Source organism: Homarus americanus, unplaced genomic scaffold (genome assembly GCF_018991925.1).
Source record: "Homarus americanus isolate GMGI-L3 unplaced genomic scaffold, GMGI_Hamer_2.0 scaffold51476, whole genome shotgun sequence".
NCBI lineage: Eukaryota > Metazoa > Arthropoda > Malacostraca > Decapoda > Nephropidae > Homarus > Homarus americanus.
The window spans coordinates 4,804,311-4,822,859 of record NW_024736148.1 but is presented as its reverse complement, the minus strand read 5'-3'; the positions used below and the strand labels follow the sequence as shown (position 1 = coordinate 4,822,859).

Genomic DNA, 18,549 nt, shown 5'->3' with positions numbered 1-18,549 from the left:
TGACATCTGTGCTCCAGTAGATGGGCATGGTAGATGATAAGAAATTGTTGAACAAGATGAACCACTTGATATCCATGATCTAGCGAAATTCCTACTGCACTGGACCAGAAATCACCTACATTGGCAGTACAAACCAGCAGATGCTTAAAACTCTTATGAGTATTTCATGGCTGGGAAAAGTGTACAACATTAATATGTGGTTATTCAAAACCAAGATTGGTAAACTCATAGTTGACAAGGCATTACTGTACTGTGTGCTACTTGTTCATAGTTGCCTAACCAAATGTATACTGTATCTGAAAAAGTCAATCAAGGTTGAAGACTCTAAAACATTTTCTTGCATACAGACTATTGTAATGTCTGCAGTAAGGTTCCACTTAACGAGCCATCTGAATAGGTTATGTTCCTTGAAAACCATTTGGTTATCAAATTTTCAGATAATAAATAGCATTATAAATGGGAAAAATTGAGTTTGGTTCCCAAACAACAAATTAACCTCATTATTATACAGTAATAACCCTATACTTTGTACCCCTAAGATTCAAAATCACTTATAATTTGTTAGTTTTGCCGTTATAAAATATATATTACAAGTTTTGTAATACTCCTGTATTTGGTAAAATTTCAAAATATGGGTGACATTTCAAAATATAACTGCATATCAAAATTTTCATATTTGGTACAATTTTGGATTATGAGACATTTACGAATATGTATAACACACATCTCGCCATGGGACGTGACCACCTGCCTCAGTGTAAACAAGTACTGTATACGCATGTTAAACCTGTTGGTCAGGGTCAGTTCAAGTTGGTCAGTTGTGGAGTGCACATCTACAGTCTACCATGCAAGCCTTTTCCACTTGTTTTTTCATCATTACCCAGTGTTTGAGCAATTATATCTGATAATCGTGAACCAAGCACCTCAAAAGGACACCCTACGGGGCAAATACAAGAGCTTAAGCATCCAAGATAATGTTTAAATTTTAATTGGGTCAGATAACAGCAAAGTACATACTGTTGTTTTTCCTTCGGGAGGTGTCCCTCATATTTCGCACAATCTTATCATTCATAAGGGCATGAGCCCCTATTATTTTTAATTACAGTATGTGGTTTTTACTGTATGTACCTAAAAAACTGAATTCAGTTCACGTACAACAAAACATCTATATTACACCTAAAAATTATAAACTGAATAAAATATGTATAGTGCAGTAAACGCTCACCAACCGCGGATTCCGGGTATCCATGGTATTTACTCTACACCAACGGCGCAATTGAATTTTGAGTACAATACTGTATATGAGCATCCTTTTACTACCAGAAATTCATTATGTGGGAGATATATTTGGTCTAATGCAGCTGAATGTTTGAAATCATGAACTACAGTGTGCCACTTCCCACCTCTCAGTACAGTAAGTTGTTCCTCTTCAAATGTGAGTCTGCACTGTATAAATCTGTCTAAGTGTGCAAAATTATTTGTAACTTTATTCAGCTCATCAAGTAGGAGTGAGTTACCTCACATGGCCTGCCACCCACAGAACATTAACATAGTATTCCATAGGTTTTTATTTAAATATCTGTATAACTGGTGAGTTTGAATTGAAAATACCTGTATAGTGGAAAGCTCTGAGCTCAGTAATGTTGGGAAATTTTTTTTATTTATGCCTTCTGCCATGGAAATTATTAAGATATAAGTGTGTTTCAAAAATTTGCTACAGTGAGTTAATGTATACCACCGTGTCATTTGCAAAACCGAGTCCTGGTGGAAATGTTAGAAAAGATCCAGTGGTTGTTGAATGGAGGAAAAAATGGCACAACATCAATAATTTTTCTGAGGAGTCACAGTTCTGATTTGAAATGTGGACACAGCATCAACATTCCCAGAAGAACACTGCACCTGATTCCGGTACAACATTGTCCTCAATGGATCTTCTGAAGCTGTATGATTTGTTTCCTGCTATTCAAGAAGCCCCACTGACTTTGTTGACACTTCCAGCCTCCACTTATGAAGTAGAGCGGTCATTTAGTAACTAAGACACGTCAGGACATGGCTTTGATTAACAATGTCAAGTGAATACTTGTATGGAATGTGCATTCTCAGCGTGCATCACCAGAAGGTATTAAATTGAAAGAAAGCCTTCACTGAAGACGTGATTGATCGATTTGGAGCTGATAAGCACCGCCTGCATTATTTACAGTATTTAACCAATGAAGTTATGCTGCTAATGTTTTGAGCAAGTCACCATCATGACAGACAACTAGCATTTGACATTTCTAGATTTTCAGGATTAATGATATCAAATGAATTACAGTACAATATTTTGGTTAGTTTTTAATGATAATTTTACTGATTAATAATTTGGTGATAACACTGTTAAATGATATTGCTGATCATACAGTACTCAAAAGTAACTCGATTATACTTGATCATACTTTTATATGGATGTATATAACTGTTTTGAATAAACTGATATATCAGGTTTTGTCTTGCTTTCTTGCACCCCCTGGAAAAAATCATGCGGACGTCCATGCATATGGCAAGAAATACCACCGAGAAAAGATGCTTTTGTGGAATACAGTATAGATTTTTCATAAATTGTTTTTTCCAGAAATACTGTAAATGGAGACTTTCACCCTTGAGGAAAATATGGAAGGTGAGAAGGATTGCAATTTATTGGCGATTTAAAATCAGTGATGCTTTTTGTTAAATCAGTTCTTCTGTACAATTTGAAGTTATAAAAAACAATGTAGTTAGTGTACTTCAAGATATTCAAAAACATATTTTTTAAGAAAATAAAATTTTCTTTGAAAGATTGCAGCATTAGGAAAACATAAAAGTGAAAAATATAAGGATCTAGAATGGTTATAGAAATGAAAAACTACAAAAAATAAGTTTTGAGACTGAATTTGCACAGTATATAGATCAAGTTAAAGGAAGAGGAGCTAATATTGTACACTTCAGTTCAACTAGAAAATTAAGTCACTAAAAAAATTATGAGTAGATCAAAGAATACTAATACGTACTGTACTAAAAAAAATAAAATAAAATAAAGCTAAAGAAAGTTAACCATTTCCAAATTGAAAGTTTGTAAATGTAGATAATTTCCTTTGAATGCTGTGCACACTGCAAACTATTACAGCATTCCGTGATGCAGGAAAGTACTTCACAAAGATAGGATGTATTGTAGTTTAAAGGTAAGATGAGCAGTTCTTTACTTAGGCACAGAGAAGGATTTGGAACCATGTGAGATATAAAAGGTCATGTATGAGCATTAGTGTGTTAACGAGAACTGACAGCAACAGTAAAGGAAAGATAATTGTTTACATTCAAGAAACTCTGCAGAATTATTTGGTTTAAAGTGAACTGATAAACAGATGTTAAAAAAAGTCTCTTACATTAGATTATTCGTCAAGTTGTGTACAGTTCTATGAATGGTTTAAACGTAAGTGAAAATGCAACTTTACATCTGACCAACCTGAAACTCTAAAAATACTTTATCTATATCTAGACTTTCAGAAAGATACACAGAGGGACTTGACAGAAATGAAGAGCTGATGTACAAACAAGAGTGGTAATCCGGCCAACAATCTGACATTGGACCAACCGTGGGTATGTGTGATCACAAATTACACTGATCCAACTTCAAATTGGCAGAAGAGTGGATTCTTGTTTAACTACAGTATTCCCCACGTACATGCGAGCCATGTTTGGTATAAAAACTGTATTATTATTATTAATAGTATTATCATGATTATTATAGCCTGGTGAGCAATTGTTTAAAATAATGTGATATGATTCTTGGAAGGATAGCAGGTTACAGTGTATTTCATGGAATAAATCACCCTTTTCCAACCATTTATGAATGTAGGCACAACATTCACAAAACAACTGCAACTTTATCAACCAAAATTACTACAGTAATGCCCCAACTTTGTCTCGCTAGCTTGGCAACATGATGTGAGTTGTGCAAAAATGATAGCTGTAGGAAGGACCTTCAGAGGGTTACCCAGCACAAGCAATGATGTTCTTGTTCACGTAAAAAAGTGCATAAAAAGACTGTCTGCTTTACAGTCTTTAGTTTCTCATACAATCCGAAACTTATTATCAAACCTGATCCCAAACAGTGCTCAAAATTATGTAACAAGCAATGAATCTAGTGCTGAATATTATTGTGTAGCCTAAACCATGGTACAAACATAACATAACACTGTATTATAAATAAATAAACAATCATTATTTACACACACATATTATATATATATATATATATGCAAGTAAATCACTGTAGGTGCGCGTGATCTAGGTATATGCTGATAACCACAAGGAAGAAAATTCCCAGCGCTGTAAGTGAAACAGCCTAGTCTGTACTCACCCCTGAAGATGTGAATTATGTTTAAAGCTATATATATATATATATATATATATATATATATATATATATATATATATATATATATATATATATATATATATATATATATATATATATATATATATATATATATATATATATATATATATATATATGAATTTTACTGATAAAAATCTTTAAAGAAGTTCTACCAACAAACTAACAAAGTCTTTTTTGCAATTTACAGGACAAAATTTTTTATTGTTACATACAGTATACTTAAATACTGTACAGTAATATCAATTCACGAGATTACCCTACAGAGTTATCACACAACACACATCTATGAACATTTCGTTATAAATAAGCGAGACATCCAATTACAATTAGACAAAATACTTCTCTGGACCACAGCTTTCTTAACATAAGTCAGTCTTCATAAATGAATGATATAAAATGCAACTTTTTTCATTGTTAAATGACAACTACCTGTACAGTGTATTACCCTGTCTGTGTTTCAGTTTAACAAATTAAAAGTTGCACATTATGAAAATGAACTACAGTAAAATAAACATAGGTCGCACACCCTGAAAATCACACAGTTCTATTCGCCATACAAAATCTTTTAAGAATGAGTATATACTGCATATAACCCAGGGGTTCAAGGATTAATGTTTAAAGGTGTCACTTATAATTCTGGAGCCTACACAGAATGGGGTACAGTATTAGTGCAGGTTCCACAGGTCAGGTGTGAGTGGCATCTATTTCAATTGTGTAGAATCTCCACATAGGTGAAACACACTAAGTATAAATTGGGCCCATTTAAATTTTTTAATTCCAGTGAAGGTAGATCAGAATATCTCTGAACATACCAGTACAGGTACTCCCCGACTTACGACGGGGTTAGGGACCGACATCCAGGTCCTAAGTCGAAATGGTCGTAAGTCGGAAATGCTTAAATAACGCATAGAAAATAAAAAATTTGGGTCTCTTTTTCTTCTCAGCACCACAAAACACTCACTTTTAAGCTTGCCAGCTATTTTAAAGTGAATTGCAGATGAAAATTTTGTCTGTGTACTGACTTTGGGACTCAAAAAAACATAATTTGACCACATTTTGGTACGACTGAGGCAGGACGTAAGTGAGGGTGGACGTAAGTCGAGTCGGTCGTAAGTTGGGGAGTACCTGTACTGTATATGTATTATTTTGGGTATCTTTAAATCTTGTCCTGTCTTTACTGGACTATGAATGCTGTTACATTTATTTCTTTGACATCTTAAGGCTTCATAATGGTTTAGGAGGGCCTAATTGTGGTGTCTTCAAAAAATGCTAAAATGTTTGTTTCTATTTGGTGACACAATTTCACACCTTCCAATGCCTTTCATTCATTAGTGCGACATACGGAATTATTACTGTAAATTCATCTGGAAATTTGTAAACCAATAAAGAGAAATCTTCATATTATTTTATTAATTATTTCCCTAATAACTTCCATAGAAAATAATTCATTATCACTATTTGCCTGAATGATCAATAATAAATACTAACAGCCATTCACTGACTTTCTTAAATGAGTCTGTAAACCTGACAATCTCAATAACATACTCCATGCTATTACCAATCATATCTGGGAGATCATCACACAAAAACTAATTAATCAGAAAAAACTTTGCAATAGGGACAAAGCTTGAAGGGCTTACCACAAAAAAGCAAAATCACTCAAGCTTAGAAGCTGCAGGTGTCATACTGAATTGTCACTGAATCCACAGCACATCAATCATGAAGACTCACACGCACACACACACACACATACACTAACACACACTTACCTGCTGGAGTGGATGCTGCAGGTGAATGAATTGAAGGGGCCGGAGCGGTAAAAGCAGAGTGGTGTCGTTCAACATGTCCTGGTGCAGGTACTGCCCGGGGTGAGCCCGGAGGTGGGTGAATCCCAGTGTTCACAGGTGGACTTTTCAGACTTGGAGACACATGATTTGGAGAACCTAGCTGTTTTGGTGAATTATGGGATGGATGGGTTGAGTGGGTGGGTGCTACTGCATGACTGGGAGGCAAATACCCAGGTGAGGAGTGGCTGGGATATGTAGGACCAGCCATAGGTGGTCCTGTTGAGGGGGGATTCCCTTGGGTGGGATTAACAATAGGAGATGGCGGTGTTACAGGTGGTGGATGATACCCGCAGTGATGCCCTGGTGGAGCAGTGGCGCCATGAGGGTGGCTGGTTGGTGGAGGAGGAGGAGGGTATGGTTGATGGTGTGGGTGATGGTGATGGGGCTGAGAATAGTTATGTGAGGATGGATGTGGGGGAGGATGGTGAGAGGAAGGAGGATGGTGAGAGGAGGGAGTATGGTGAGAGGAGGGAGGATGGTGATGTGGTGGTGGGTGATGGGATGGGGTGGGGGTGGATGGGGTGGTGGTGGTGGTGGGGGAGGTTGAGGTGGAGGTGGCTGATGGTGTGGTGGTGGGGGAGGCTGATGGTGTGGTGGCGGGGGAGGCTGATGGTGAGGTGGGGGATGGGGAGGATGGGGAGGATGGGGATGATGGTGATGATGGTGGTGGTGGTGGTGAGGCGTACCACCAGGACTCATGACGGGCTGCATAGTGGAGAGTGCTCCCAGAGGTGTGTAGTTGTCTGACTTTTGCGGAGGAGAGGAATAGCTGCTGGTGTGGGGCTGAGGCTGTCGGGGAAGAACAATCATTAGGAATATTAAAACAAAAAAGAGTGCTGTACTACAACCCCTCAATAAGAAATGACTTTGTGTTCAAGTGAATAGTGTCTCAGTAAACCTATGTTACTCTGGAATGAACAACAAATGAGAAAAGAGGGTTACTTTTTTGGACTTTAAAAAATACACCCTAAGTAAGAAATCAAAGAGAAATTAAGTGCTTAAAGCTTTGTTTATCACAGAACTATATAAATAAGAAAAGGACTAAATAAATCACATTTAGAACAAATGTTATGCACTGTACAGTACAATAATAATACTTGAAGTTGGGGAGTAGACCACTATCTATCTCACCATGTAAACAGTCAGCACATGGGAAGGCACCAAACACCTCCACTGTAGCCTGTAGGCCAATCAGTGATGGGGTCATCTCCCTGAGCAGCCACGCTATCTACACACCGTCATCTTGTCATAAACAGTGTCTTCTTACCCTGACATGAAACTAAAAAAGGTTCCTTATGCCTAATGGCCTGTTAAGGGCAGTGTGGATACAGCATACTGAAGACTAAGCCTTCAGTACACAAAGGGACAACATGGCCGACACTTCCACTTCCCCAACTGTACATTTAGGTACCCATTCTGCAGGTTGGTCAACTAAAATGGGAAACAGCACTGATGTGTCAAGTGCCCAAGGCCAAGGGCTAAGAACATGTCATCACCACAATACAGTGCACATGTTCTGAAACCCATGCAGAAGAGAACATGGGAAGCCACCTTATTCCCTCAGTTCTTAGCTCACTTTACTACACTAAAAGGAAGAGAAAGGATCTGAGTTTACTGATACAGTATATATATATATATATATATATATATATATATATATATATATATATATATATATATATATATATATATATATATATATATATATATATATATATATATATATATATATATATATATATATATATATATATATATATATATATATATATATATATAACAAACAGGCATCTCAAGACGAACACCCTCTCTAATCTTAAAACTTGTCTGGTGCATTGCCATCAAAGATATGCCCATAGGAAGGCCAAGGCAAACACAATCCTGTAATGTCATGCATGGACAGGATGCTACCTGGCTGAGAGTTTAATGACTTTCACCATGACAGTGGAGAAATGTCCTAAAGGCTCCATAATCAAACTAATGGTTTACAATAAAAGGCTGCCAATTAAATTAGTTTGCCTCTTGTATGTAAATTCTAATTCACTTAATTAAACTAGGGAAATGATGAGACTATCCAGATTCTGTACAAGAAAAGATCCATCTGAGATCCATTACAAGGAATCTTGCAAATGACCAAAGATCTTGATCAGAGATTAACAGTGGAGAAATAAGAGAAAACTCATTGAATCTCTTCACAGTATAGAGCTCTAACACTCCTATGTTCCTGTGCTGTCTGTAAAGGATAACCAGCTTAAAGGACTAAAGTACTTCCCCCAAACAAAAGGGACATTAAGAAAAGAGTACACAGAAAAACTAACCAAGTCCATCTATTCCTCTATAACAGGTCCACTACAAAGGTCTCTCTTAAATGAAAAGGCCGATGCATCTTTACAAAATGCTTAAGCAAGACCCTGTGTTGGAAAATTTCCATATCAATTATTTTTCTACCAACAATTACAGTACAAAATGGTTTCATATTACCCATCATCATTTTGTAGCCATTTTCCATGTTTGTGTGGGTTAGGTGATAACCTGATGGTATGGTGTCCTGCTGGCCATCAGGTAAATTACTGTATAAGTAAATTTTATAGCTGCATGGCCCTATTATTGGTAACACATGTTTATAGAGTGGGAACTAGGTATTTAATGTACGATTTCCAAGTGACCTTTTAACTTGCAAGGCAGGGTGAAAACTGCCTGAAGTAATCAAAGATTATCCTTCCAGAATGTAGAGGCATTAAATTTGTCAGTGTTTATATTTCAAACCTTTAGCTCTGATACTCTGCAGAACTTGCCAGGAGACTATCCCCTAAATTCTGAGATTAAGTTGGAAATGAACAAGCCCCTACATAACATGTTCCATGAAGAGGAAGGAGACCTCTGCTTCCAACCTAACTGAGAACTAGTCGCACCTCTAACAGTTCATAAAAGTGGGTTCCACAGACCTCATGGCCCGACTGTGAAAATACACTGTGAAATAAATCTTTGGTATCCAAGAAGGCAATGAAGATGAGACCTTTCTGTCATCTTTCACTTTCCACCTGTAGAATAAAAACACTACACTGCAAAAGCGAAAATGAAAAGAGATCACTCTTTGGCAACAGTGCAAGAGTTTGATTAACAATCTTGTCTCCTGTTGTTTAAATTAAGCTACCCCAGATGATAAAAGCTTCAGTTTGGAATTGGATACACTGAGGAATGTTTATGTAAGTACAATATTTTTTTCCCCAATGAGTACATGCCTATAGTATATACAACATACACAAACACACACACACACACACAGATAAAACCCTTACATATATAATAAATGTTTATTAACCATCCCTAAAACTGGATAAAAAGAGGTCCACATATACTTAGAGAACCTTACCCTTTCTGTGCCCTTCCTGAAGTGACTTAAAGCCAATAAAAGGAAGGGACTAAGAATTGGAAAACTGAGCTGGCTTCCCATTTTCTGACCTGTTTAAATCTAAGTATGCATGGGTTGTGGGCAGCAGTGACAGATTATTAGCTCTTGACCTCTGACTACCTGCTTTATAGTAACACAAATGGAGGGTTCTAGGGAACTCTAAGATTCAACCTGTAAGACTGTTGATGCAGTATACTTGAGTTGCCTCATCGACTGCATCAGTTATAAAATGTACATTAATAATACACTGTATGAAGTTTTCCTTTGGATTCTATGCATAAATCTTACTTGTACATGATGAGTGGGAGGAATGTAGGCAGTAGGAGGAGCTGATGTAGTTGAACATCCAGTGGTAGTTGTCTTTCGTTGTACCTGCTTCACCATTGTTGTGGTTTTGCCATCGCTTGAGGTGATACAGTACGTACTTTCTCCTGAGATGGTGACTGTCTGAGGTGCAGCTGGTGTTTGGGAGGTAATATATGTGCGTGTAGATTCTTCAACAACACTTTTGGGCTCCTCTTCACCCCGAACAAGAATATCAGTTGTCAATTCAGAATTGTCCGTTCCATTGCCATCTTCTCTATCAGTGTCGGCAGCACCTTGACGCTTCACTTTCTTTTTAACTATAATGTGTTCCTCCACTTCTGTTTCACGACTTCCTTGAGCCTTTTTGACCTTCTTGGTAGTTTCCTCAACAGTTATCACACTGCTAGTTGTTGTGTTTCGAGCCTTGGTGGACTTGACCGATATTTTTCTTTTAATGTCAACATTTGTTATTTCACTTTCTGCTGAGGAACTAGTAGCTGCTGCCGTTGGAGTTCTTTTACGAGATTCACTGGAGTAACTTGCAGCCATTATTGCTGAAGCATTCAGACTGGCCATACGTTTTGTGACAACCATATCACGCATGTCCATGTGCACGTCTAACTCTCCTCTTCGTCTTTTACGTTTCTTTTTCACTTTCTTTTCTGTTTCCTCCTCATTTTTCCTTTTCACATTCTTGCGCCGTTTCCCGTGTTTTTCATCATCAGTGTCATAGTCCCTGTCCTCTTCGTCAGACTCTTCCTCTGAATTACTGTCAGGAATTACTTGGTCTCTTAGTACAAGTGCCATGTCATTCTTAGGAGTAGATGCTGGGAGAACAGGTAAGGGAGTTCTGGCGTCTTCATTTATACAATGCATCATAGCTCGAGCATTGAGACTTGCCATGCGAGCTGCCCGCCGGGGAGGAGCTATACTCTCTTCTCTCTTCTTACTTTTTAACAAATGCTTTTTAGTTTTCAAAATGCTTTTTCCTGATTTCTTTTTTCGTGTATTCGCTTCATATTCACTGTCACTTTCTTTGTCACTTTCATCAACTTCAGATGTGTCATCTTTCCCCCTTGTACCTTTCTTAACAAAAGTAACTTTTTTGGTTTTCTTGATGGCCACTTTGGAATCCCCTTTGGATGACTTCTTTAAAACTCGTCCAGATGAGTTTTTATATGACACTTTCTTCCTTGATTTTTTAAGCGTGTCTTGATCGTCTTCATCATTTTCTTCCGATGATGACTCTGATTTAAGACTGCTTTTTGGGGATGGTTTTTCTTTCATCTGTTTCTGGTTGGTGCTACGCTTCTTTTCTTTAGAGATTCCTTTTTTATTACCTCTGTTTACTAATCCATTTTGCTTAGTATTCTCTTCATATTCTCCATCATCTTCTTCCTCCTCCTCTTCAGATTCATCATCCTTTTCTTCATCACTTTTCTCAATCAATTTATCTTTCATTGTTTTCTTCTTCTTCCTATTGTTTGCAAGTCCTTTTCTTGCTTTGAGATTCTTTGTATGTCTTCCACGTTCTTTTGATGCTGCCCAGTCTTCATCATCATCACTGACCTCTTCATCACTCGTCTCCTCATTCATACACACAATTCTCTTTGGTGAAGCCTTGATCTTCTTTGCTTCCTCAGTATCACTACTTTCACTGTCATCAGATCTTACTTTGGCAATCTTGCTCACTTTCATCTTTGATGACCTCTTGTCATCACTGTCTTCTGCAGAGTCTGATGCTTCTGATGTCTGCTTCTTAATTTTCTTGTTGGAAAAAATTTTTTGTGGTTTTTTATTGTTAATGCGAGATTTTGAAGATTCTTTCTTCAGCTTGTATATTTTACCCCCAATTACAACTTTTTTTGGACACTCTGATCTATTTCCACACAGTTTACCTTTACGAATGCCATGGAGTGATTCCCTGGAGTCTTCATCTGATGATACTGAGTCAGTGCTCGAGTTGTCCTCATCATCATCGCCATCGTCATCATCATCCCTAAACTCCTTTTCCCTCTTAACTTTATTGTTAGGTTTGGTCGTTTTCTTTTTTCTCTTAGATGGTTTTTCATCCTTCTCCCCCTCACTCTCTGAAAAAGAAAACACACTTCTTTCTCTCTTACTTTTGGTGTTTGGTTTTGCTGAATTCTGTTTTTTATCAACTTTGTTTTTATCTTTCTTGGGTCTGGCAGGGGGTAAGCCATCATTTTTTCTCTTATTTTTACTTCCTTTTGGTCTTCCTCTTTTCTTAGGCACTGGTGCGTCTTGAGACACTGGATACGAAGACTTACTTTTACTGTCTTTGAAGTCACCGCTCAATGTTCCATTTTCCTTTTTGAACGAGGAGGAAGTTTTCTTTTCTCTGTCGTCTTTACCATAAACTGAGCTATTTTCCCCTTCACTATCTACTAAAAGTTTCTTCGCCGCGCCCTTTTTCTTTGGTTTACTCGTGGAAGAACTACCATCCTCACTAGGTTCTTTGGTATCATTCTTGAGCATTGTCCGGTCAAGTTTTTCCTTACCCGATGGCGATTTGTTAAGATAGCTGCAGTCTTTTGTGCTGGGAGAGGTCGCCTCTTTCTCTGCTACTCTTGAAACTGTGTCACCACTTTTAGCGTCCACTAATTTCTTGGTCTCTTTACTATCCCTATCATTATCTAGTTTCTCATCCCCTGTCCTCTTTCCTTTTTTCCCTTCTTTGTCACTTTCCCCATTCTCATCACCTATCTTTTTTCCTTTCTTTTTACAATCTTTATCACATTCTTCTTTTTTTCCTTCTTCCTCAAATTCTTCCTTCCTATTATTTTCTTTATCACACTGTTCTTTATTTGTTCCATCTTTCTCATCATCTATTATTTTCTTTTTTATATCTTTATCACTTTCTTCTTTCTTTTTTCCATCCTTATCACTTTCCTCAAGTTTCTTTCCATTGTTTTCACTCCTATCTTTTTCTTCCACAGTTTTCTTACCCTTCTTTTTCAATTCTCTTTCACTTTCATCTTTCTCATCATTTTTCTTTGACTTATTTCTTGCCACTTTTTCATCTTTCTTCTCATCAACTTTCTTCCCAGCCTTCTTTTTCACTTCTTTGTCATTTTCTTGTTTCTCAGCACAAGGTTCTTTCACTTTCTTTCCCTTTTTCTTTCCATCTTTATCATTTTCCTCCTTTTCATCACCAGACTTCACAATGTCATTTCTGGATTCCGAATTTCGTCTGGACTTTCCACTTACCACGGATTTCTTCCCTTTGTCTAATGAAGGTGATTTGGCACTCTGTGAGGCTGACTTGTTTCCTTCAGAGGGGATGTCTCGCCCTGCTTTGGGCATTTCCTGTTTATCTGACACCAATTTGGCTTTCTGGTTACTTAAGCTTTCGACAGTTTTCAATGGTTTTGGATTTTCGGTCTCTGACTTTGTAGAAGCCTTAGCCCCTTTTCCTGTTACTTTAGCACCATCAAAGAGGCCTCGTGATGGGGATCTGCATGGAGATCTCCGAGCAGGAGACTTCCCAGAGGCCTTGCAACTTGGAGAGGTGTGGGTGGAGGCCCGACCTGGAGACTGACTGCTGGATTTTGCAGAACGACTTCGAAAGGTAACTCCTCCAGAGGTGACCTTTGGAGGGGACTCACTGCATGAAGTGGAAGAAGAACGTTTTGTTTGTGTTCTCCCACTTCTGCTCCTTCGAGAAGAACTGGCAATTCCTACACTCTCCTTTTTGGTTACCTGTAAAAAAAATAAGAAAATCAATACCCTGACAATGATAAATCAAATGTGCAGTGACTGCAGATTATCACATACAGTATATCTCTCACTTACCCCCAGGTCATGGTAATTTTGAAATAACCCTGAAAGTCAATAAGCTTCGACTCCCTTGCTGGTAAGTACATTATACTGTATATCCAGAAAGTTTAAATTCATATGTCCTTTACAATCACACTTTAATGACATTCAAATCTTTCTCTAAGGTCATAAAAGTAGGTCATGGTGCCCTAAAATAATTTTCCTCTGCAATAAATAACATCTAACTCTCTAAATCCCATAATTTGAAATTTTTTTAACTTGATCATTCTCAAGATATTCATTAGACAAACTGTGCAAGAAAAACGAAGAAATACAAACAATAAGTTCCTGGGAAATATCTATCAATGTACCAGCTTACAGACACAAGCAGAATCTTATTGCAGAATACAACAAGTGATCCTGAATTTTGTCATACACAGGCTGTATTTTAAACTTTTGTAGTGCAGCATCCCAAAGTTATGATAGTTTTCTTGTCGTGAGTCTTAATATGACCAAAAGATAGGCACTACATACTGTACACCATACAAAACAGTTGGTGAGTGTGACTATGTTACTCCCTACACCCTGTCAAGGTTATGTTCACACAACCTTGGCAGCTGACTCTGGCCATTGCTCATATAAGCTAAAAAAAAATAATATAAAACTGATTCTAAAACTCCATCTTATGACCAAGCCTGGACCTGATGATGCATGTAATACTCATAACTATTAAACAATGGTACTAATTCAATAATAAATAATGCAGTACTGAACTGTATCTGTAAGTTGCAACAATATCCCTCAACAAGGCAATCAGAGATAGCATGCCTCGCCCTAGCTGTACTATTGCCACTGGAATGGGACACCTCACACTTGTGACATCATTTCCCTGTTCATTTACGTTTTTACTGTACAGTATTTTATGAACCGATGAAGGGTCCTATAAAGTCTTCATACAAAACCTGAAGTTTTCATTCAGCAGTTTCTGAGACAAATTTTTGTCATTATGACCTTGATCTTTTATTTTATTTTTAATTTTTCCTTTTTTTTTATGGGGATTAGCCCACCCGGGCACAGGTCACTGACCAACATCGTGGCCTGGGGACGAAAATGAAATAATAATAATACATAGTAAATAAAATCTATAATACACAATATAAATTTGAAAATAAAATAACAAAATAATAATAATAATAATAATAATAATAATAATAATAATAATAATAATAATAATAATAATAATAATAATAATATAATAAAGAACCATAAAGAAATAATTTTTTTTTAAAAAAGATCAAAACTGAGAAACAATACAGTATATGTATGCTGTGTTGTCAAAGTAAGAAAAACAATTGAGACCCTGCAATTGTGTGTAAATGATGCAGAAAGTCAGATCAGCAACCTGGAACTTGGTCACAACTTTCGTGATGCCATATGGCAGCCGGGTCTACATGCGACACCCCAAGGGGTCTCCACTTTTAATTCCTAAAATAGATTTGACTTGAAGAAGGATGATGTCACAGAGAAAACATAAATGACACTTTTGATGAGCCTCTTGTTAAGAAATCAGATGCAACAAGCCTCATCCTTCTATAATGTTTAATTCCAGAGCTATCATGAAAAATGTGACTTTTGAATTTTAACAACCATGACCTTGTCTTCCCCCAAAAAGTTCATTGATAACTGTACTGTATATCCAATATAGTTCATCCAACATGTTTGGTCACATTCAGTGCAGACACGGATAAGATATGCTTCATTACAATATGGGCCAAGGTGCAGTAATACAGACACACAGACAGAGTCATTCTAATACCTCATAAACCCCTTTGGAGGCAAGGTAAAAAGGGATAACTGGATGCAAAGCAAAAGTTACCACAGAAGGCTTGAGGATAATGAGTCAGGTGCCACATAAGCAAAGAGTATTCCGTCCATCACTTGAAGGCTTGGCTATGAACAGGTAATACTGGATCAACCATCCAGCTTCACAGTGACCTCAAGGAAGTTGTCTGGTTTAGGCTTAGTCATAAAACGAGATTTCAGGAACAATCCTTCATCTTTGACCTTATGCCAGGAGCAGATGACTCATATAACTGAAGCCAGCTAGAAAAAAGGAAGGCAGTGGATAGGCACTTCAAGTGTTAATGAGGGAAAGGGCGGCTACATCAAATTCTCTATGATATACCCTAATTGCAAGCAAAAACTATTATTTATATATATATATATATATATATATATATATATATATATATATATATATATATATATATATATATATATATATATATATATATATATATATATATATATATATATATATATATATATATAACCAGACGGACATCATACAAAGCATTTAGATGGATAGATGGATGAACAGTATGAGTGATGACACTACCTCTCAGTTCAAGTCTAGGTTGAGAAGTAGATACAGATATAGTACTGTCTGGATTTATAATTTGTATGTGTTGGGGCAATAAGCAAAATGGACTAGCAAAATAGTAGTTGTAGCTATATCACAGATCTCCTGCTAGTCATAAAAATGTTGAAGTTTAAATGCAAGGGAAAACTTGAAAATCTCAATAGATCATCTATGAATTCATATATATATAATTTACCGTATTGCACAGTACTGTATAAGAAGCAATTAGTAATGTTTTAATATACTTGTATAAAACCTTGTTGACCTTGATCTTTGGCTCCTGACTGTGTATGCAAAAACTGTTTTACATGTGTGTGGTAAATCTCAGTCACCCAGTCATAAATAATACTGTACAGTATATAAAAGATATGAGAGGACAGACAGACACATGGACAGGGCACTCCAATATGCCCCATTTGTTTCACACAATGATTATAATGTCATATTCATTCATCCAGTCTACAGATACAGTATTGTGTACACAAGCATCGAGTAAAATCTAGTTCCTTTAACACTGTGGGATTTGACATTTGACTGCTGCCTCCCAAAACTGTATACAGTATACTGTAGCAATATGTTGTAATATTTGTTATGTAAGTTTGGTTAATATTCATTCACAAAGCCTCCAGACTATAGTAGTACAGTACAAGTTTGGTCAGCATTCACTTTCCCAGTCTTAAAATATTGTGTACACAAGTACAGTACAGTACTTAGTTGCAATTTAGTACATATGTCCTTTAATCCCTGAATTTTACATATTAATCAGATGTAGAATATTATAAGCAATATTTGCTGAAAAACTTTAGTTAATATCCAATCAAGATACAAGATATTATTTACACAAAATCAGAATTTGAGAGACCGGCACATGGATGGATGGACAGTAGCAAAATAGTACAGTATAGCACTCCACCACCACTATGGCAGGACACATTGTTCTGTATTCAGTGCTGTATAACATAATATTGTATAAATATTCAATATCAATATTGAGCTTGGTCGCACATATCCTGAGTACATCAGGTATGTGAGCAATGTGCTTTATTCACTGATCCATGAGGTTTCCAGGTGAAGTGGGATACAGGACTTCTAAATATGGCTCAATATCGAGAAATGGTGAAATAACAGGAGATTTGAGACAAACTATGAGTTTTGGTAAAATAATAGCTGCAGTTGGAGTTGGGGAACCCAAAGATATTTTCTTGCAAGTTATCAGGATCAATATTGGAGAACTATGTGTCATCAACACAGATAAAGAGTGGAGCACATATGGTCCAGAACAATGAGGAACAATGACAATGTCATCAGTCTGGGAGAATTGATACTGATGAAGAAACAGCAATAACTCATGGTCACCTAAGTGAGAAAAACGAAAGTCCCATTAACTCACAAAAAAGGAGAGGGGTGATTCACTAATGCCACCTGTACTGAAACAACGAGCACGTTTCGAGTGACTGGAATGGCCAGGAAATACTCACAACTTTATAAATGTATTTAGGCCCATGAAAGTTTATCGTACCCATGTGTGCAGTCACACAGAGATTGATTGATTGGTTGATTGGGTAAAATATCTGGCATTGCAAAATGTGTCACACAGAGAATTCAAATACAGGTACAGTAGTTTGATAATACGTTACTGGTACTGTATAGGCAAAAGATATCCATGTGGTCAGTTACTCAGGACTCCTTGATGAGGAAGCTGTCACGTGATTTCTGTACAGTTTAGTACAGTCCTTCTGGTACTAGTGGTTTTCACTTCCAGTGCAAGTGAGTCAGTAGGTGACAATGAGTACCTTTCTAGTGCTAGGGGGGAATGACTAGCTTTCTTGTGGTAGTGGGGATGACTGACTGACTAGCCCTCTAGTGCTAGTGGCAGTGATCAGCCTTCTGCTCCTAGTGACAATGAATAATATCCAGTACTTGCAATAAAAACACAATGGTTGGAAGTACCCGGTAGTAGCAAAGAAACAATAAACTTGTTACAGTACTGTACTAGGAAGGCATAAAACTTCCCACTATTTATACTGTACTACAGTTGACAGCAGTTACTAATCTGTTGTAAAAGGACAAGCCACTCAATTAGCTGTACAGTAATTGGATACTGTTGATACTGTACACACTAAAGAAAATCTACTCACTTTATCATTAATATACTCTAGAATGATGATGAGCCTTAAATATATTCTTGTTTAAAAATAGTCCACCCACCTTAGCTTTAAACTTTAGTGTGGAAGTCTTCTTGAGCGGGGGAGTGCTAAGTCTTCTAAGGCTGCTCCCTTGTTGCTGCCCCCGCCCCTTGCTGTGAGTCCTGCTGCCCGTTCTCATCCCTTCACCACCCCATACTGTATCTGAAAAGGTAAAATCAAGT

The 18,549-nt window shown here is 37.0% G+C and overlaps 1 protein-coding gene across 1 annotated transcript in view; it reads right to left on the bottom strand.

Moving 5' to 3' along the window:
* LOC121871987 (mucin-17-like) overlaps positions 1 to 18,549 on the bottom strand; it is a 57,434-nt gene extending 38,885 nt beyond the window's left edge. Inside the window, exons 1-4 of the mRNA XM_042374607.1 lie at positions 18,390 to 18,549; positions 9,962 to 13,702; positions 6,823 to 7,050; positions 6,184 to 6,721 (exon numbers count right to left, since the gene is read on the bottom strand). Of these exons, the coding sequence (XP_042230541.1) occupies positions 6,184 to 6,721; positions 6,823 to 7,050; positions 9,962 to 13,702; positions 18,390 to 18,506 (4,624 nt within the window). The 5' untranslated portion in view covers positions 18,507 to 18,549. The remainder of the gene's footprint in view (positions 1 to 6,183; positions 6,722 to 6,822; positions 7,051 to 9,961; positions 13,703 to 18,389) is intronic.